This window comes from Oncorhynchus clarkii, chromosome 20 (genome assembly GCF_045791955.1).
Source record: "Oncorhynchus clarkii lewisi isolate Uvic-CL-2024 chromosome 20, UVic_Ocla_1.0, whole genome shotgun sequence".
In the NCBI taxonomy this organism is placed as follows: Eukaryota; Metazoa; Chordata; class Actinopteri; order Salmoniformes; family Salmonidae; genus Oncorhynchus; species Oncorhynchus clarkii.
Window position 1 is genome coordinate 66499664 of NC_092166.1, and position 18310 is coordinate 66517973.

At 42.1% G+C, this 18310-nt stretch overlaps 1 protein-coding gene across 2 annotated transcripts in view; it reads right to left on the reverse strand.

Annotated features, from left to right (window-relative positions):
• Positions 1-18310, reverse strand: part of LOC139376782 (tweety family member 2) — a 117154-nt gene that overhangs the window by 38788 nt on the left and 60056 nt on the right. For both annotated transcript variants that reach the window (XM_071119709.1, XM_071119708.1), the window contains exon 3: positions 9772-9883. In XM_071119709.1, coding sequence (XP_070975810.1) covers positions 9772-9883 — 112 coding nt within the window. The remainder of the gene's footprint in view (positions 1-9771; positions 9884-18310) is intronic.

Sequence of the window (18310 nt, forward strand, 5' to 3'; positions counted from 1 at the left end):
CAGGACTCAAGGATGCTCTGTGAATAGAATACCGTGCTCCTGCTCAAACGAACTCTCTGCTCGATGGAGAAGAGGAGGAAAGGAAGGGAGGAGAAGAGGAGGAAAGGGAGGGAGGAGGAGAGGAGAAGAGGAGGGTTCCTTCAATTAAATTTGAATGGATGAGCTCAGGCGTAAAATGGATCATGGCTCTAAAGTGCTGCAGCCGTCCTGCCACCCAAAGATGGATTTCTCCTCCATTGGTTAAATTGGGTTCATAAAATCTAGAAAAAACCCAGCGATGTGATGGTGACCACAGCTGACGTTTTATATCTCAAAATAGATAGTCTGTCCTGACGGAGGGGTTAAGAGCCATTTTGGTTTGTGGGTTCTAAAGAAGAAAGAATATGAAAGTGACAAAATCTTTCATCAGAAGAAAAGATGATTGACATTGAATGATTGACACACATAGAGGGGAGGTTATGAGAATATCCACAGAATGGTGGATATTGTGGGGAATGATTTGAAAGCTATTGTAGGTCTAAATTCCACAAAGAGACCAGAATTGACTTTTTATGGCATAAGACATTGAGAGTATAAGTGGAGGAGAGGAAGGAAAGAGAAAGTGGCTTCGCAAAAAGAAACAACCTTTTGCATGATGCTAGAAGTTTCACTTCACTTAAAACATACGTCAAGGCACATGTCTGAATAGGGACGTCAGTGTTGCTGACTTTATTTAACCAGGTAGGCTAGTTGAGAACAAGTTCTCATTTACAATTGCGACCTGGCCAAGATAAAGCACACCAGTTTGACACATACAACAACACAGTTGCACATGGAATAAACAAACATACAGTAAACATACAGTCAATGATAGAGTAGAAAAAAATAAAAATCTATATACAGTGAGTGCAAATGAGGTAAGATAAGGGAGGTATACAATACAATATAGCAATTAGACACTGGAATGGTAGATGTGCAGAAAATTAATGTGCAAGTAGAGATACTGGGGTGCAAAGGAGCAAGATAAATAAATAAATACAGTATGGGGATGAGGTAGTTGGATGGGCTGTTTACAGCTGGGCTATGTACAGGTGCAGTAATCTGTGAGCTGCTCTGACAGCTGGCGCTTAAAGCTAGTGAGGGAGATATGGGTCTCCAGCTTCAATGATTTTTGCAGTTCATTCCAGTCATTGGCAGCAGAGAACTGGAAGGAAAGGTGGCCAAAGGAGGAATTGGCTTTGGGGGTGACCAGTGAGCTATACCTGCTGGAGCGGGTGCAACAGGTGGGTGCTGCTATGGTGACCAGTGAGCTGAGATAAGGTGGGGCTTTACCTAGCAGAGACTTGTAGATGACCTGAAGTATGAAGTACTTCATACGAGTATGAAGCGATGGCCAGCCAACGAGAGCGTACAGGTCGCAGTGGTGGGTAATATATGGGGCTTTGGTGACAAAACGGATGGGACTGTGTTAGACTGCATCCAATTTGTTGAGTAGAGGGTTGGAGGCTATTTTATAGATGACATCGCCGAAGTCGAGGATCGGTAGGATGGTCAGTTTTACAAGGGTATGTTTGGCAGCATGAGTGAAGGATGTTTTGTTGCGAAATAGGAAGCCAATTCTAGTTGTAATTAGTTGCTTAATGTGAGTCTGGAAGGAGAGTTTACAGTCTAGCCAGACACCTAGGTATTTGTAGTTGTCCACATAATCTAAGTCAGAGTAGTGATGCTGATTAGACATATTACAGCTGTATTTCTACAAGACTAACAGTACACAACAACTATGCTCTTACATAACCAGACCTTTACCCTAGACCTAACCAATTCCTATCTCTTTACCCGAAGATAACCCTTAACCTTACTGTAAAATGTGCTGAGAGGAATAGAATATATACTTCTTAAATTATCTGATGCTTTCTAGTATCATCCAAATCAATTTGAATCAAATAACATTTTATTGGTCTCGTACACATATTTTGCCAATGTTATTACAGGTGCAGCGAAATGCTTATGTTTCTAGCTACAACAGTGCGACCATCGTGTTCTTGGTTACCTGCCTGACCAAGGCCCTTCTCCCCTGATTGCTCAGTTTGGCAGGACGGCCAGCTCTAGGAAGAGTCTTGGTCGATCCAAACTTCTTCCATTTAAACTTCTTAAGAATCGGCGTTCCGTCAACCGGACAGTTGTAAATTATGCAGCACATTATATCAAGATCGCAGATTTTAGAGAAACAACAAATGTCGGCTGAAATATTAAATTCTTGTTAATATAAATGCACTATCCAATTTACACTAGCTATTACTGCGAAAATGCCATGCTATTGTTTGAGGAGAGCTCCTAACAACAAAACACTTTTTTCATTTCGATAGGTTTGAGAAATTCAACTCTGAAGGTGAAATGTGTACTTACATTCTAAAATCTTGCTCTGATTTATCATCCAAAGGGTCCCAGAGATAACATGAAGTGTTGTTTTGTTAGATAAAATCCTTTTTCATATCCTAAAAAGGTCCATATAGCATGCACGATCAATTTTGTATTTCCACTCGTTCTATTTGCAAAGAAAGGAATCTGTGAAAATCTCACCCTAAACGTTGTTTCAATGAGTCAAATCAAATTCGTATGTATTACGCAGAGATCCTAGAAGGTAACAAGCTTTTACTTTATCATTAAGGGTGTAGAATATCCTATTGGACATCATATTTGGTCAGAGAGCGACGCCTTCATGGCACGCCGATGACACGGGCGGCCATCACTTGAACGACTGTATCTTTGTCAAATAAGCACCAATCGGGGTCAAACAAAGTTAGCTAGATAGCCAATGAGCCAATGAACCATGTATATGTTGTAAAATGTAGCTAGTAACCTTGTACGACAGCATGCCTTTTCATTTAGGAAAAAAGTTATAATGATATTCAGAGTTATGAAGTTATGAAAACTGTTTGTTTTGCAAATGTTGAATTTATAATATGGCTAGTAATACTTGGAAAGCTAAATCAAAGTCCAAGTATCCAGATTTGATGATATTCTTGCAGAAAAATGTAAAATGAATGTGAATGTCTCCTTCACAATTTGCCCAACTGTACCTGGGGACTTCACAGTAAAAGTCTTGTAGTTCACTCATACATCAAGTTATCCATCTGAAACTTTGCACATACACTGCAGACATCTTGTGGACACTATCGGAATTGCAAACAGAGTGATGGCTCTGTGACATTTATCTTGCATTTCGAAGATGGTGGTAGAAAAAGACTGGTTGTTTTTTTCTTTGTATTTTCATCTACCAGATCTATTAAGTTAAATTCTCCTACATTCAATTCACATTTCCACAAACTTCAAAGTGTTTTCTTTCAAATGGTACCATGACTATTAAATGCTGCAGAATTGTGTTGGTACCCTTCCCCAGAGCTGTGCCTCAACACAATCCTGTCTCGGAGCTCTACGGACAATTCCTTTGACCTCATGGCTTGGTTTTTGCTCTGACATGCACTGCACTGCACCTTATATAGACAGGTGTGTGCCTTTCCAAATCATGTACAATCGATTTAATTTACCACAGGTGGACACCAATCAAGTTGAAGAAACATCTCAAGTGTCACGTTCTGACCTTAGTTCTTTTATTATGTCTTTGTTTTAGTATGGTCAGGGCATGAGTTGGGTGGGTTGTCTATGTTAGTTTTTCTATGTTGTGTTTTGAGTTTGGCCTAGTATGGTTCTCAATCAGAGGCAGGTGTCGTTAGTTGTCTCTGATTGAGAATCATACTTAGGTAGCCTTTTTCTACCTGTGTTTGGAGGGTGTTTATTTTCTGTTCTGTGTTTTATGTATGCACTGTACAGGACTGTTTTGGTTTCATTTCGTTCTCTTTGTTGTTTTATTATTTAGTGTTCTGAGTTATAAATAAATATAATGAACACTTACCACGCTGCGCATTGGTCCTCTGATCCTTCTTACTACTCCTCCTCAGAAGAGGAGGACGAGATTCGTTACATCAAGGATGATCAATGGAAACAGGATTAACCTGAGCTCAATTTCGAGTCTCATAGCAAAGGGTCTGAATACTTACGGTATTTCAGTTTTTATATATATATATATATATATATATATATATATATATATATATATATATAAATTAGCAAACATTTCTAAAAAAACTGTTTTTGCTTTGTCATTATGTAGTATTGTGTGTAGATTGATGAAGACAACTTTTTATTTAATACATTTTAGAACAAGGCTGTAACATAACAAAATGTGGAAAACGTCAAGGGGTCTGAATACTTTCCGAATGCACTGTACATAGAGTAGCAGTCTCTAACTTGCAGTGTAGAGTCCCGGGTGGTAGCTGGCTAGTAACAGTGACTAAGTTCAAGGCAGGGTACTGGGAGGAGGCTGGCTAGTGGTGACTATTTAACAGTCTGATAGCCTGGTGCAACTGTACTGTCTCAGCCTTCTAGATGGTAGCATGGTGAACAGGCCGTGGCTCAGGTGGCTGAGGTCCTTGATCTTCTTGGCCTTCCTGTGACACTGGGTGCTGTAGATGTCCTGGAGGGCAAGCTGTGTGCCCCCTGTGATGCTTTGGACTGACCACAATTGCAGACAGTGCAATAGTCATAACAGGCAACACAGCCCAGCTGGATGCTCTTAATGGTGCAACTGTAGAAATTTGTGAGGGTCTTAGGGACAAAGCAAATTTCTTCAGCCTCCTGAGGTTGAAGAGGCGCTAATGCCGAGGAACTCGAAGCTTGTCACCTTCTTCACTGTGGCCCTGTCGATGTGGATGTCCTCTTTCTGCTGTCTCCTGAAGTCCACGATCAGCTCCTTTGTTTTGTTGAAGTTGAGGGATAGGTTATTTTCTTGGCACCACTCCGCCAGGGCCCTCGTCCCTGTAGGCTGTCTGGTGATTACGTCATCCGTAGATCTGTTGGGGTGGTATGCAAATTGTAGTGGGTCTAGGGTATCAGGTAAGGTGGAGGTGATAATGATCCTTACCTAGCCTCTCAAAGCACTTCAAGATGACAGCAGTGAGTGCTATGGGGAGATAGTCATTTAGTTCAGTTACCTTTGCTTTCTTCGGTACAGGAACAATGGTTGAGATCTTGAAGCAAGTGGGGATAACACACTGGGATAGGGCGAGATTGAATATGTCCATAAACATTGCAGCCAGCTGGTCTACACTTGCTCTGAGGACGCGGCTAGGAATGTGAGGGTTAACACGCTTAAATGTTTTACTTATCTCGGCCCCTGAGAACAAGAGCTCACAACCCTAGCGAGTGGCGGTGGCCTGCATCGGCAGCACTGTGTTTTCTTGAAGCGGGTAAAGAAGGTATTTAGCTTGTCCGGGAGCAAGGTGTCGGTGTCCGTGACGTGGCTGGTTAAATACCGCAAAGTTGGCCTGGAGCTAGAAATAGGGTGACTATGTACACTACCGGTCAAAAGTTTTAGAACACCTTCAAGGGTCATTCAAGGGTTTTTCTTTATTTTTACTATTTATGCATTGTAGAAAAATAGTGAAGACACCAAAACACATATGGAATCATGTAATAACCAAAAAAGTGTTAAACAAATAAATTCTCAAAGTTGCCACCCTTTGCCTTGATGACAACTTTGCACAATTTTGGCATTCTCTCAACCAGCTTCATGAGGTAGTCACCTGGAACGCATTTCAATTAACAGGTGTGCCTTCTTAAAAGTTAATTTGTGGAATTTCTTTCCTTCTTAATGCGTTTGATTAACCATGGTCGAATTTCTGCAAAGAAACCACTACTAAAGAACACCAATAATAAGAAGAGACTTGCTTATGCCAAGAAATATGAGCAATGGACATTAGACCGGTGAAAATGTGTCCTTTGGTCTGGAGTCCAAATTGGAGATTTTTGGTTCCAACTGCCATGTCTTTGTGAGACGCGGTGTGGGTGAACGGATGATCTCCGTCTGTGAATTTCCCACCGTAAAGCATGGAGGAGGAGGTGTTATGGTGTGGGAGTGCTTTGCTGGTGACACTATCTGTGATTTATTTAGAATTCTAGCCACACTTAACCAGCATGGCTACCACAGCATTCTGCAGCGATACGCCATCCCATCTGGTTTGGGATTAGTGGGACTATCATTTGTTTTTCAACAGAACAATGACCCAACACACCTCCAGGCTGTGTAATCGGTATTTTACCAAGAAGGAGAGTGATGGAGTGCTGCATCAGATGTCCTGGCATCCACAATCCCCTGACCTCAACCAAATTGAGATGGTTTGAGATGATTCAGACCGCAGAGTGAAGGAAAAGTATCCAACAAGTGCTTAGCATATGTGGGAACTCCTTCAAGACTGTTGGAAAAGCATTCCAGGTGAAGCTGGTTGAGAGAATGCCAAGAGTGTGCAAAGCTGTCATCAAGGCAAAGGTGGCTATTTGAAGAATCTCAAATATAAAATATATTTTGATTTGTTTTAACACTTTTTTGGTTTTACAACATGAATCCATATGCGTTTTTTGATGTCTTCACTATTATTCTACAATGTAGACAATAATAAAAATAAAGAAAAACCCTTGAATGAGTAGTTGTTCTAAAACCTTTGTCTGTATGTTGACACCATCCTGTGACAAAGTCATGCTGACCTTCATGTTCCTGTTCTAGCTGCAGCACAGTATGTGTAAGGATGCCAAGGCTGCAACAGCCAGCAGGTGACCTAATGACCTGAGGGATGCCCTTCTGAAATCCCTGATCTGGGACAGGAATAAAACCTAGGAGTCTATAGGCTCAGATCCAGACCCAGGCCCAGGTCCAACTCTCAGTCAGTCACCAGCCATTACACACAGAGTCTGTATGCATCCAAAATGGCACCCTATTCCCTACAGAGTGCACTACTTTTGACCAGAGTGCTATGGTGCAGTATTATGTTTGCACTATTTTACCAGGAAAGTTGACTGAGAACACATTCTAATTTACAGCAACAACCTGGGGAATAGTTACAGGGGAGAGGAGGGGGGATGAATGAGCCAATTGTAAACTGGGGATGATTAGATGACCATGATGGTATGAGGGCCAGATTAGGAATTTAGCCAGGACAACCACCCCTACTCCTACAATAAGTGTCATGGTATCTTTACTGACCACAGAGAGTCAGGACACCCATTTAACATACCATCTGAAAGACAGCACCCTACACAGGGCAATGTCCCCAATCACTGCCATGGGGTTGGGATATTATTTATTTATTTTTTGACCTGAGGAAAGAGTACCTCCTACTGGCCCTCCAACACCACTTCCAGCAGCATCTGGTCTCCCATCTAGGAACCAACCAGGACCAACCCTGCTTAGCTTCAGAAGCAAGCCAGCAGTGGGATGCATGGTAGTGGGGGTTAGGGTGCCATTTGGGACTCAGAGACCTCCAACCAGGCAGGCTTGTCAACTCAATGCCATACATAACCCTGCTTCCATCCCCTCAACAATTTTCAAACATTCTCTCTCCAAGATTCTTTGAACTTGGTTGCTTACGTAAATACTTCTTTAGTCACATACAGTGTAAAATAACTCATCTTTAATGTCTATTGTTTCCAGACAAAGCCTATTACGATGAGAGCGTGTTTGGTTGAGGGAAATATATTTACAGTTATGTCAATGGCCAGGTCCCAACCACAGCGAGATGTAACCTTGCTCTCTGACTGACTAATACAAGCAACACTGATAGCCTGGTCTGACATCTGTTTGTGCTGTCTTGCCAACTTTTATGGTCATTGGCAGGAGTTGGCAAGACAACACAAACAGATCTGGGACCAGGTTAGAGTTCTGACAGTTGGCTGTCAAAACTTCTCTCTTCATTCACCATCTCTTTCCTCCAAGCCTAAGCAAAGAATATAACAATTTATTTATAGAATGTCTGCAGAGTTCCTAGTTCATATGGGATATCACTTAAAGATTACACAATAGACCAAGAATTCCAAATTCCCGTAATTCCCATTACGCTATCAGCAGCAGACTGTTTTTCTGGCTTCTTCTTCAGAAAAGAATGTCTTCTAACTGTGTGTCTGATTGTTCATTCAGATTCCCAGTCAGGGTTTTCTGTGTGGGGGGCTGATAGAAATCTACACAACCATATGGTCCAGAACTAATTAACTAACTCAACCAAAGCTGGGAAAATTGATGGTGACTGTGAAGTTAAAAAGCAGCCAACTTCCATTGACGGTGACTGTTAAGTGTTTCATTTCCATCCCCTCCTAGTCAGAGATCTGCTCTTTGGATGTGAACCGACTTCTGAAGAGTGTGTGGAGAGGGGGAGGAGGAGGCATCTGAGTGGCGGGGGCAAAAGCCAAAGCAGCCATTGTTGTCAGAAAGGAGACTTGAACACTGAAGCAGCCTATCAGGACGCCCGGCCATTGGTCCTCTTCAAAGGTCTTTGCTTCCTGGGTTCACGGCTGATTATGTGAAGGGAGACTGTGGAGTGTGTGTGTTTGTGTGTGAGTGTGTGTGTTTGGAGTCTGATTGTGAAGGGAGACTGTGGAGTCTGTCTATAAGACACAGTAAAGCCTTTGTACCACTGGAAGACCAGGACTAACAGCTCAGATAGGAATCAGGCTAATTGGTTCTATACGCTGTGGGACAGTTTCCTGGCCAAGCTCAGTTGAGAATCTCCATTAAAAGGGCATCTTAGTCTTGGACTAGGCTTAATCTGTGCCCGGTAAACCGGCTATGTGTGTTTTCGGGCTCAGCAGTGTGAGTCACAGCCATGAGAGAGACAGCCAGCTACGGAAACATTAATTTACTCCTTTAACACAGATGGGGAGTTAATCCATGCTCTTTGACAGCGTTCATAGAAGTCATCTGGAGTCCTTCTCTCTCTCGCTCTCACGATGATCCACTTCCTACTTTATTGCTGAGGGAGGTGATAAGGAAGGAGGATAGTGGGTGATGTAATGGTGATGTCATAATTAACCAGAGAGGCTGTATAATCATCCCAGTCACCAGGGGAGTGTGACATATTGATCAGAGACTTGGTGATTCCCATGACTCAATCTATTCTTGGTTGAAGCAGGGTTTGATTCCTGCATAGGCCATTTAGGCTACACTGAATATACAGTATATAGCGCTATAAGTGTTAACTACAAGTGTCTTTGGATAATGGCATCTGCTGATGGCATTTTAAATTGGACCATATTTAATCAAATTCAGAATTAAGGAAATCTGATTCCTATGTTCAACCATTAAGGTCTATACATCACAACATTTCTGTGCATTTCTGCCTATAAATGGCTGGGATCAAACATAGCTTGCTCCTTTTTAGCACTGAGAGAAAATAGAACTGAAATCCCACTGACAAAACTTCCTGTAGAGTTCTGAGCCTTATTATCTGAGTGATAAAACGCCCCAGAACGTGTGAAATTGACGTATAAATCTGGATTTGGGTGCCTCTTTACGTGTCATCATCAGCGCTTCTTAGCACAAATTGAAAAAATGAGACAGATATAAATAGCCAGGAAGGGCCTCACAGTGTAAAGTAGGGGTCACACCAAGGAGGACAGAGGAGGAGGATGGTTCTTTGTTCATGGGGAGTCTGTCCCCGCGGCATAGGGAGTAGGATTGGGGTGGGTGGGTAGAGAATAGTGAGCAATTGTCAGCAGTATAATTGGGGGGGTTCGGAGGAGTAGTCATTCTACTGTACCCACCAGGCTGTCGACGGCTCCCAGCTTGTGATTGGTGTTGTACAGAGAGTCGTCAGCTGTGTGGTTATGTAGTGTATAGTAATGTAGTGGTAATGTAGCGAAGTGATAATGTACAGCAAACTTAGAGGTTGAGTCTGTAGTGCTACCCACCAGATTGTCGACCCCTCCCAGGGTGTGATTGGCATTGTACAAGGAGTATGTCAGCTGGTAAACCCCGTCGTTGGTCTCGCTGTTGCCATAGAAACCCACTCCCACCGCAGCACTGCACAGAGCGAGAGAGACAGGAAAGAAGATGCAGGTTAGCGTTTCTGATAAATTAATCAGTATAAGACAACATATACAACATACAGTACTTAGTACCAACGACTGATCCAATAAATAATTGATCTTCGTTTAAAGGAGGTTGTTTTGCCACAATTATAAACTGTTATATACTATTCCGTCATTGCCTTTTGCAGCTCCCAGGGTGAGAGTTGTCAAAAGTTATGGTGCGCTGTCATGACTACAACCCCTAAAATGGCAACATGAAAGCTTGAGCTTCGTTGCACATCCCCACCTTGAGGGTATCGTGCAAGCTAGAAGAATACTGTATGTTAGTTTGGTTGATGATTGTGAAAAGGTTTGTGTGCGAACCACCATTCTTCGGTTTATTCAGTCTAAAAAGTTTAGTAGATCAAATAGATAAGTGCACATTAACTAAAATGTGACAAAGACATAAAACCTCACAGCAAATTAAGAAACACAAAGCACAGTTAAGAGATTCACGTGAGTCATATTGGTTGTGTCCCAAATGACACCCTATTCCCTATATAGTGAGATACTTTTGACCAGGGCCCATAGGATTCTGGTCAAATGTAGTGCACTATGTAAGGGATTGGGTGCCATTTGGGATCGCAGACACTGTTATGGAGGCTGAGGTTAATGTTGCTTCCCTGGATTTATTCCTCTATTTCATTTTTTTTTTAATTAACCCCTTTTCTCCCCAATTTCGTGGTATCCAATTGTTAGTGGTTACTATCTTGTCTCATCGCTAAAACTCCCGCACGGGCTCGGGAGAGACGAAGGTCGAAAGCCATGCGTCCTCTGAAACACAACCCAACCAAGCCGCACTGCTTCTTTAACACAGCGCGCATCCAACCCGGAAGCCAGCCGCACCAATGTGTCAGAGGAAACACCGTGCACCTGGCGACCTGGTTAGCGTGCACTGCGCCCGGCCCGCCACAGGAAACGCTGGTGCGCGATGAGACAAGGATATCCCTACCGGCCAAACCCTCCCTAACCTGGATGACGCTATGCCAATTGTGCGTCGCCCCACAGACCTCCCGGTCGCGGCCGGCTGCGACAGAGCCTGGGCGCAAACCCAGAGTCTCTGGTGGCACAGCTAGCACTGCAATTTTATTTATTTTATTTATTTATTTCACCTTTATTTAACCAGGTAGGCAATGCCATGGGGTTGGAATGCACTGCAATGCAGTGCCCTAGACCACTGCGCCACCCGGGAGGCCCTTATTCCTCTATTTCAACAGTGTGCGGGTCTCCATCTCTTCCCTGGTCAGTAATAATAGGAACGTGCTGAACATAGACAGAAAAACAACTGGACAGTCACACAACATTCATCCAGTCACTGAGAATTTTCCTGTAGTCCACTGTCATACAGAAAAACAGAACTATGCACTATCATAATAAATGGTTCTGTATTACTCCAGGCAACCTTAGATTACTAAGCATTACTAACATGCACACAGGCAAGCACATACACATATTTTAGCAGTAGGCTGAAATTCAGTTCTTTCCGAAAAATATCCTTTTTCTCATCCCCTCTTTGAGTTTGTGTGTTATGGACATCAGAATCAAATCAAATCGTATTTTTATTTATTTTATGACAGTACTCTGACAGTACTCAGTAAAACAAGCAGTGGTCCCCCTATCATAGTATCTCTACTAATACTTTATCTTCACACTACTGTGCCTATCCCTCCCCTTCCCACTCTACCACACTAGCACAACTACTGTTGAGATAATCCTCTCTCAGTATCTCTTGATTATTGGAACCTCACACTTTATACAGCCTACCCTTGCAGTATATTAAAACACCCACTTCCTCCTGTTATGTCTGGTCCAGTAAAGTGATGCCAGATGAGGACCACAGGTCAGTCCCAGTGGGCATAACTTAGTATAGGCTCTGAGGGAAACCTCCACATTCGTAACAGTGTCTATCACTGGACGTGTCCCAAATGGGGCCCTATATACACTGAGCGTACAAACATTAGGAATACCTGCTCATTCCATGACATAGACTGACCAGGTGAATCCAGGTGAAAGCTATGATCCCTTATTGATGTCACTTGTTAAGTCCACTTCAATCAGTGTAGATGAAGGGGAGGAGACAGGTTAAAGAAGGATTTTTAAGACTTGAGACAATCGAGACATGGATTGTGTGGGTATTGCCATTCAGAGGGTGAATGGGCAAGACAAAATAGTTGTTGTTTTTTTTAGTTTATTTTTTATTTTTACAGGGAGAGTGCACATTAATCAACGTTTCAGTAAAAGTGCCGGTTTTAGCCAGCCGGCTAATTTTCAACCGCAGTCCCTGGGCAGGTTATTAAAAACAATTACAATATAGACAATAGCAACATAGAACAAGCAAGACATAGCAACATAGGACAAGCAAGACATAGCATACAGACAGAGCAACATAGGACAAGCAAGACGTAGCATACAAACAGAGCAACATAAAACAAAAAGCAGCAAGACAAAATTCATAAAAGCAACAAAGTGTTTCCACACCTCACAAGCTACAGACAACAATAAAAAGAATAAATAAATATTTAAGTGCCTTTGAACGGGGTATGGTTTGAGTGTGTCAAGAACTGCAACGCTGCTGGGTATTTCAAGCTCAACAGTTTCCTGTGTGTATCAAGAATGGTCAACCACCCAAAGGACATCTAGTCAACAGGAGGCCAGTGGGCGAAAACGGGTAACTGATGAAAAAGGACAAAGGAAGCTGATACGAATTGTGGAGAGCCACAGACGGGCTACAGTTAGTCAACTGACAGTCCAGTACAACATTGGTACCCAAAGACCCATAAAAGAATGCACAACTCGACGTACCTTGATACGAATGGGGTGTGGCAGCCAACAAACTTACAGAGTTCCACTTCTTTCAGCAAAATACTAGAAACTGCGGTTGCAGTGGGCTAAGGAACGAAAACACTGGACACTAGAGAATTGGAAAAACATTGCCTGGTCTGATGAATCCCAGTTCCTGCTGTTTCACACTGATGGCAGGACTAGGGTATGGAGAAAGCCACATGAGTACATGGATCCATCATGCCACATGGCAACATTGTAGGCTGGTGATGGTGGGGTGATGGTGTGGGTGTATTTTCATTGCACACATTGGGCCCCTTGATAAAATGGAGCAACTTTGAATGCCACAGGATATCTGAACATCATTGCCAATCAGGTGCATCCCTTCATGGCAGAAGTGTATCCATCTGCAAATGTATGGAACGAGCAATTCGGAGTAGAGATCCACTACCAGTCAACTTGACACAACTGTGGGAAGCATTGGAGTCAATATCGGCCAATATCTCCAAAAAAAATCCCAGACATTCCCCGACGAATTCCGGCTGTTTTAAGGGCAAAAGGGGGTGCAACTCAATATTAGGAATGTGTTCCTAATGTTTTGTACACTCAGTGTAAGTAGTGCACGACATAGCGAATAGGTTGCCATTTGGGACACATTCTGTGACTCTAAGGAGAAGCTTCCTCTGTCTCCCATTGCGTTGAGAAATGGTTTATGAACTGATATACAAAACGACGCCGGATTCAAACTTATTATACAAAATTCTTGCAACCAATAGAATGTTATTTTTATGGGGGATACAACCTTCCCAGCTCTGCAGATTTAGCTGCGAAGAGACAGAATCATTAGATAATTTGTTTTGGTACTGTCCATATGTAGCTTGTTTTTGGTCACAGGTCCAGGAATGGCTGAAAAATTGCAATATTTACCTGGAGCTAAACCTGCAGATAACACTACTGGGTAATCTGAAAAGTCATAGTCAATCAATCAATAATATAATAATACTTTTGGCCCCAAAAAATATTTCTGTAGAAACAATGAAACAAGTTAAGAACTCCAGTCAAACATCACAGCACAGTTGAAGATGATATGGCAAATAGAAATCCAATTAGGATGGTGTTAAGAGATAGACGGGAGGGGTTGAATGGAGCTGAAGTTGGGACTAATAACAAGATAACTAATGTAAAACATACTGTGTCCGTAAAACGTATATAGGTTCAGAACATTTGTGAAAGAGCACAGTTTGAAAGATATGGCTAATAGCAATCAAACCGGATGCACATCAGAAATAGATGGGAGAGGTTGAGGTGGGACAGGAGTAAAAACAAACAAAATAGAACTATTGTAAAATAAAATGTGTCCATTAAATGTACATAGTATGTATAAGCTGGAAGTAGAAGTTGTGTGTTGTTCACTAGCTAGTTTACTCCAAGTAGGGTTAGAAAGTAACAAAGGAAAATATATATATAAAAAAGGTATGTATGTACAGTGCCTTGCGAAAGTATTCGGCCCCCTTGAACTTTGCGACCTTTTGCCACATTTCAGGCTTCAAACATAAAGATATAAAACTGTATTTTTTTGTGAAGAATCAACAACAAGTGGGACACAATCATGAAGTGGAACGACATTTATTGGATATTTCAAACTTTTTTAACAAATCAAAAACTGAAAAATTGGGCGTGCAAAATTATTCAGCCCTTTTACTTTCAGTGCAGCAAACTCTCTCCAGAAGTTCAGTGAGGATCTCTGAATGATCCAATGTTGACCTAAATGACTAATGATGATAAATACAATCCACCTGTGTGTAATCAAGTCTCCGTATAAATGCACCTGCACTGTGATAGTCTCAGAGGTCCGTTAAAAGCGCAGAGAGCATCATGAAGAACAAGGAACACACCAGGCAGGTCCGAGATACTGTTGTGAAGAAGTTTAAAGCCGGATTTGGATACAAAAAGATTTCCCAAGCTTTAAACATCCCAAGGAGCACTGTGCAAGCGATAATATTGAAATGGAAGGAGTATCAGACCACTGCAAATCTACCAAGACCTGGCCGTCCCTCTAAACTTTCAGCTCATACAAGGAGAAGACTGATCAGAGATGCAGCCAAGAGGCCCATGATCACTCTGGATGAACTGCAGAGATCTACAGCTGAGGTGGGAGACTCTGTCCATAGGACAACAATCAGTCGTATATTGCACAAATCTGGCCTTTATGGAAGAGTGGCAAGAAGAAAGCCATTTCTTAAAGATATCCATAAAAAGTGTTGTTTAAAGTTTGCCACAAGCCTCCTGGGAGACACACCAAACATGTGGAAGAAGGTGCTCTGGTCAGATGAAACCAAAATTGAACTTTTTGGCAACAATGCAAAACGTTATGTTTGGCGTAAAAGCAACACAGCTCATTACACTGAACACACCATCCCCACTGTCAAACATGGTGGTGGCAGCATCATGGTTTGGGCCTGCTTTTCTTCAGCAGACACAGGGAAGATGGTTAAAATTGATGGGAAGATGGATGGAGCCAAATACAGGACCATTCTGGAAGAAAACCTGATGGAGTCTGCAAAAGACCTGAGACTGGGACGGAGATTTGTCTTCCAACAAGATAATGATCCAAAACATAAAGCAAAATCTACAATGGAAAGGTTCAAAAATAAACATATCCAGGTGTTAGAATGGCCAAGTCAAAGTCCAGACCTGAATCCAATCGAGAATCTGTGGAATGAACTGAAAACTGCTGTTCACAAATGCTCTCCATCCAACCTCACTGAGCTCAAGCTGTTTTGCAAGGAGGAATGGGAAAAAATTTCAGTCTCTCGATGTGCAAAACTGATAGAGACATACCCCAAGCGACTTACAGCTGTAATCACAGCAAAAGGTGGCGCTACAAAGTATTAACTTAAGGGGGCTGAATAATTTTGCACACCCAATTTTTCAGTTTTTGATTTGTTAAAAAAGTTTGAAATATCCAATAAATGTCGTTCCACTTCATGATTGTGTCCCACTTGTTGTTGATTCTTCACAAAAAAATACAGTTTTATATCTTTATGTTTGAAGCCTGAAATGTGGCAAAAGGTCGCAAAGTTCAAGGGGGCCGAATACTTTCGCAAGGCACTGTATATATGTATTTATATGTGTGTGTATGTATGTATGTGTATGTATGTTTGTGTATGTACTGTATATACACTGCTCAAAAAAATAAAGGGAACACTTAAACAACACAATGTAACTCCAAGTCAATCACACTTCTGTGAAATCAAACTGTCCACTTAGGAAGAAACACAGATTGACAATAAATTTCACATGCTGTTGTGCAAATGGAATAGACAACAGGTGGAAATTATAGGCAATTAGCAAGACACCCCCAATAAAGGAGTGGTTCTGCAGGTGGTGACCACAGACCACTTCTCAGCTCCTATGCTTCTTGGCTGATGTTTTGGTCACTTTTGAATGCTGGCGGTGCTTTCACTCTAGTGGTAGCATGAGACGGAGTCTACAACCCACACAAGTGGCTCAGGTAGTGCAGCTCATCCAGGATGGCACATCAATGCGAGCTGTGGCAAGAAGGTTTGCTGTGTCTGTCAGCGTAGTGTCCAGAGTATGGAGGCGCTACCGGGAGACAGGCCAGTACATCAGGAGACGTGGAGGAGGCCGTAGGAGGGCAACAACCTAGCAGCAGGACTGCTACCTCTGCCTTTGTGCAAGGAGGAGCAGGAGGAGCACTGCCTCGCCCTGCCCTGGGCTCGAACCAGGGCAGGGCACACACCGACAACTGACACCCACGAAGCATCGTTACCCATCGCGCCACAAAAGCCACGGCCCTTGCAGAGCAAGGGGAACAACTACTTCAAGGCCTCAGAGTGAGTGACGTCACCGATTGAAATGCTATTAGCGCGCACCACTGCTAACTAGCTAGCCATTTCACATCGGTTACACACTTCACAAAATAGATGGCATCATGAGGATGGAAAATTTTGTGGATATATTGAAGAAACATCTCAAGACATCAGTCAGGAAGTTAAAGCCTGGTTGCAAATGGGTCTTCCAAATGAAAATTTGTGGGCAGAACTGAAAAAGCGTGAGCGAGCAAGCAGGCCTACAAACCTGACTCAGTTACACCAGCTCTGTCAGAAAGAATGGGCCAAAATTCATCCAACTTATTGTGGGAAGCTTGTGGAAGGCTACCCGAAACATTTGACCCAAGTTAAACAATTAATGCTATGCTACCAATACTAATTGAGTGTATGTAAACGTCTGACCCACTGGGAATGTGATGAAAGAAAAAAAAGCTGAAATAAATTATTCTCTCAACTATTATTCTTACATTTCTTATTATTAAAATAAAGAGGTGATCCTAACTGACCTAAGACAGGGAATTTTTACTAGGATTAAATGTCAGGAATTGTGAAAAACTGAATTTAACATATTTGGCCAAGGTGTTTGTAAACTTCCGACTTCAACTGTATATGCAACATATAAATAATTACATTGGTGGTAGCTACAATTTATCTGTAATATTAAAGCTGATCACCCCCCCCCCCCCCCAAAAAAAAAAAAAGGAGAGAAAGAGAGAGAATATGCATTTCTCACTATGAATAAAGTACTGATGTTAACGCATTACATCATGTCTGTGGGATGTCTTTACTTTTTCCACACCAAAACATTAGCCCGGTGTCAAAAACATACTGTCGGGAATCTGCCTCTTTCATGTTCCTGTGTTTGAACAAGCCGTATGATGCTAGAGACACACAGATATGAGTCCCAAATGACGCCCTATTCCATTTATAGTGCACTACTTTGTTTACTGTAAAGTTGTAAAGATGTTCACTATATAGGGAATAGGGTGCCATTTGGGACACACCCACAGAGAAACCTCAAAACATCCAGGAAAGAAAAAAGCAAAGCCTAGCAAATAATAGCAGCCTGGGGAAAAATGTTTCTCTGAAATACCTGAATCATTCTCATTAAGGGGATTAGAGATAAAGAAGAGAGATGGAGGGAGAGAGAGTTAGAATAACTCCTTAACGTAGATAAATATCTGGTGACCATCAGACAGACTGAGTAGTAGATGGCTCAGGGACCATAGGTGCTGACCTATGATCAAGTCCCTTCTGTCCTTATTCATTGTGATCTAAAAGGCAAAACTGATTCTAAATCAGCACGCCTTCTCTGAGACTCTTGATATGGCCCCTGGTATACGCATAGCAAACATCTGTGGTACTGTCATGTCCATGACACACAAACTGGAACAGAGGATGAGAGAAAGCAAATTCGCAGAGAGAGAACTGAAATTTAGCCTCTGGCTAAAGAACTCCAACTCCAACTTCTGCACACACATTCATCTTTGCGATGATGCATTTACAGTGCATTCGGAAAGTATTCAGACCTCTTGAATTTTCCACATTTTGTTACATTACAGACTTATCCTAAAATGGATAAAAAAATATATCCTCATCAATCTACACACAATACCCCATAATGACAAAGCAAAATCTGTTTTTTTTTATGTTTGCTAATTTATTGAAAATAAACCCTTTGCTATGACACTTGAAAAAAAAGTGATTTATTTAACCCTTATTTTACCAGGTAAGTTGACTGAGAA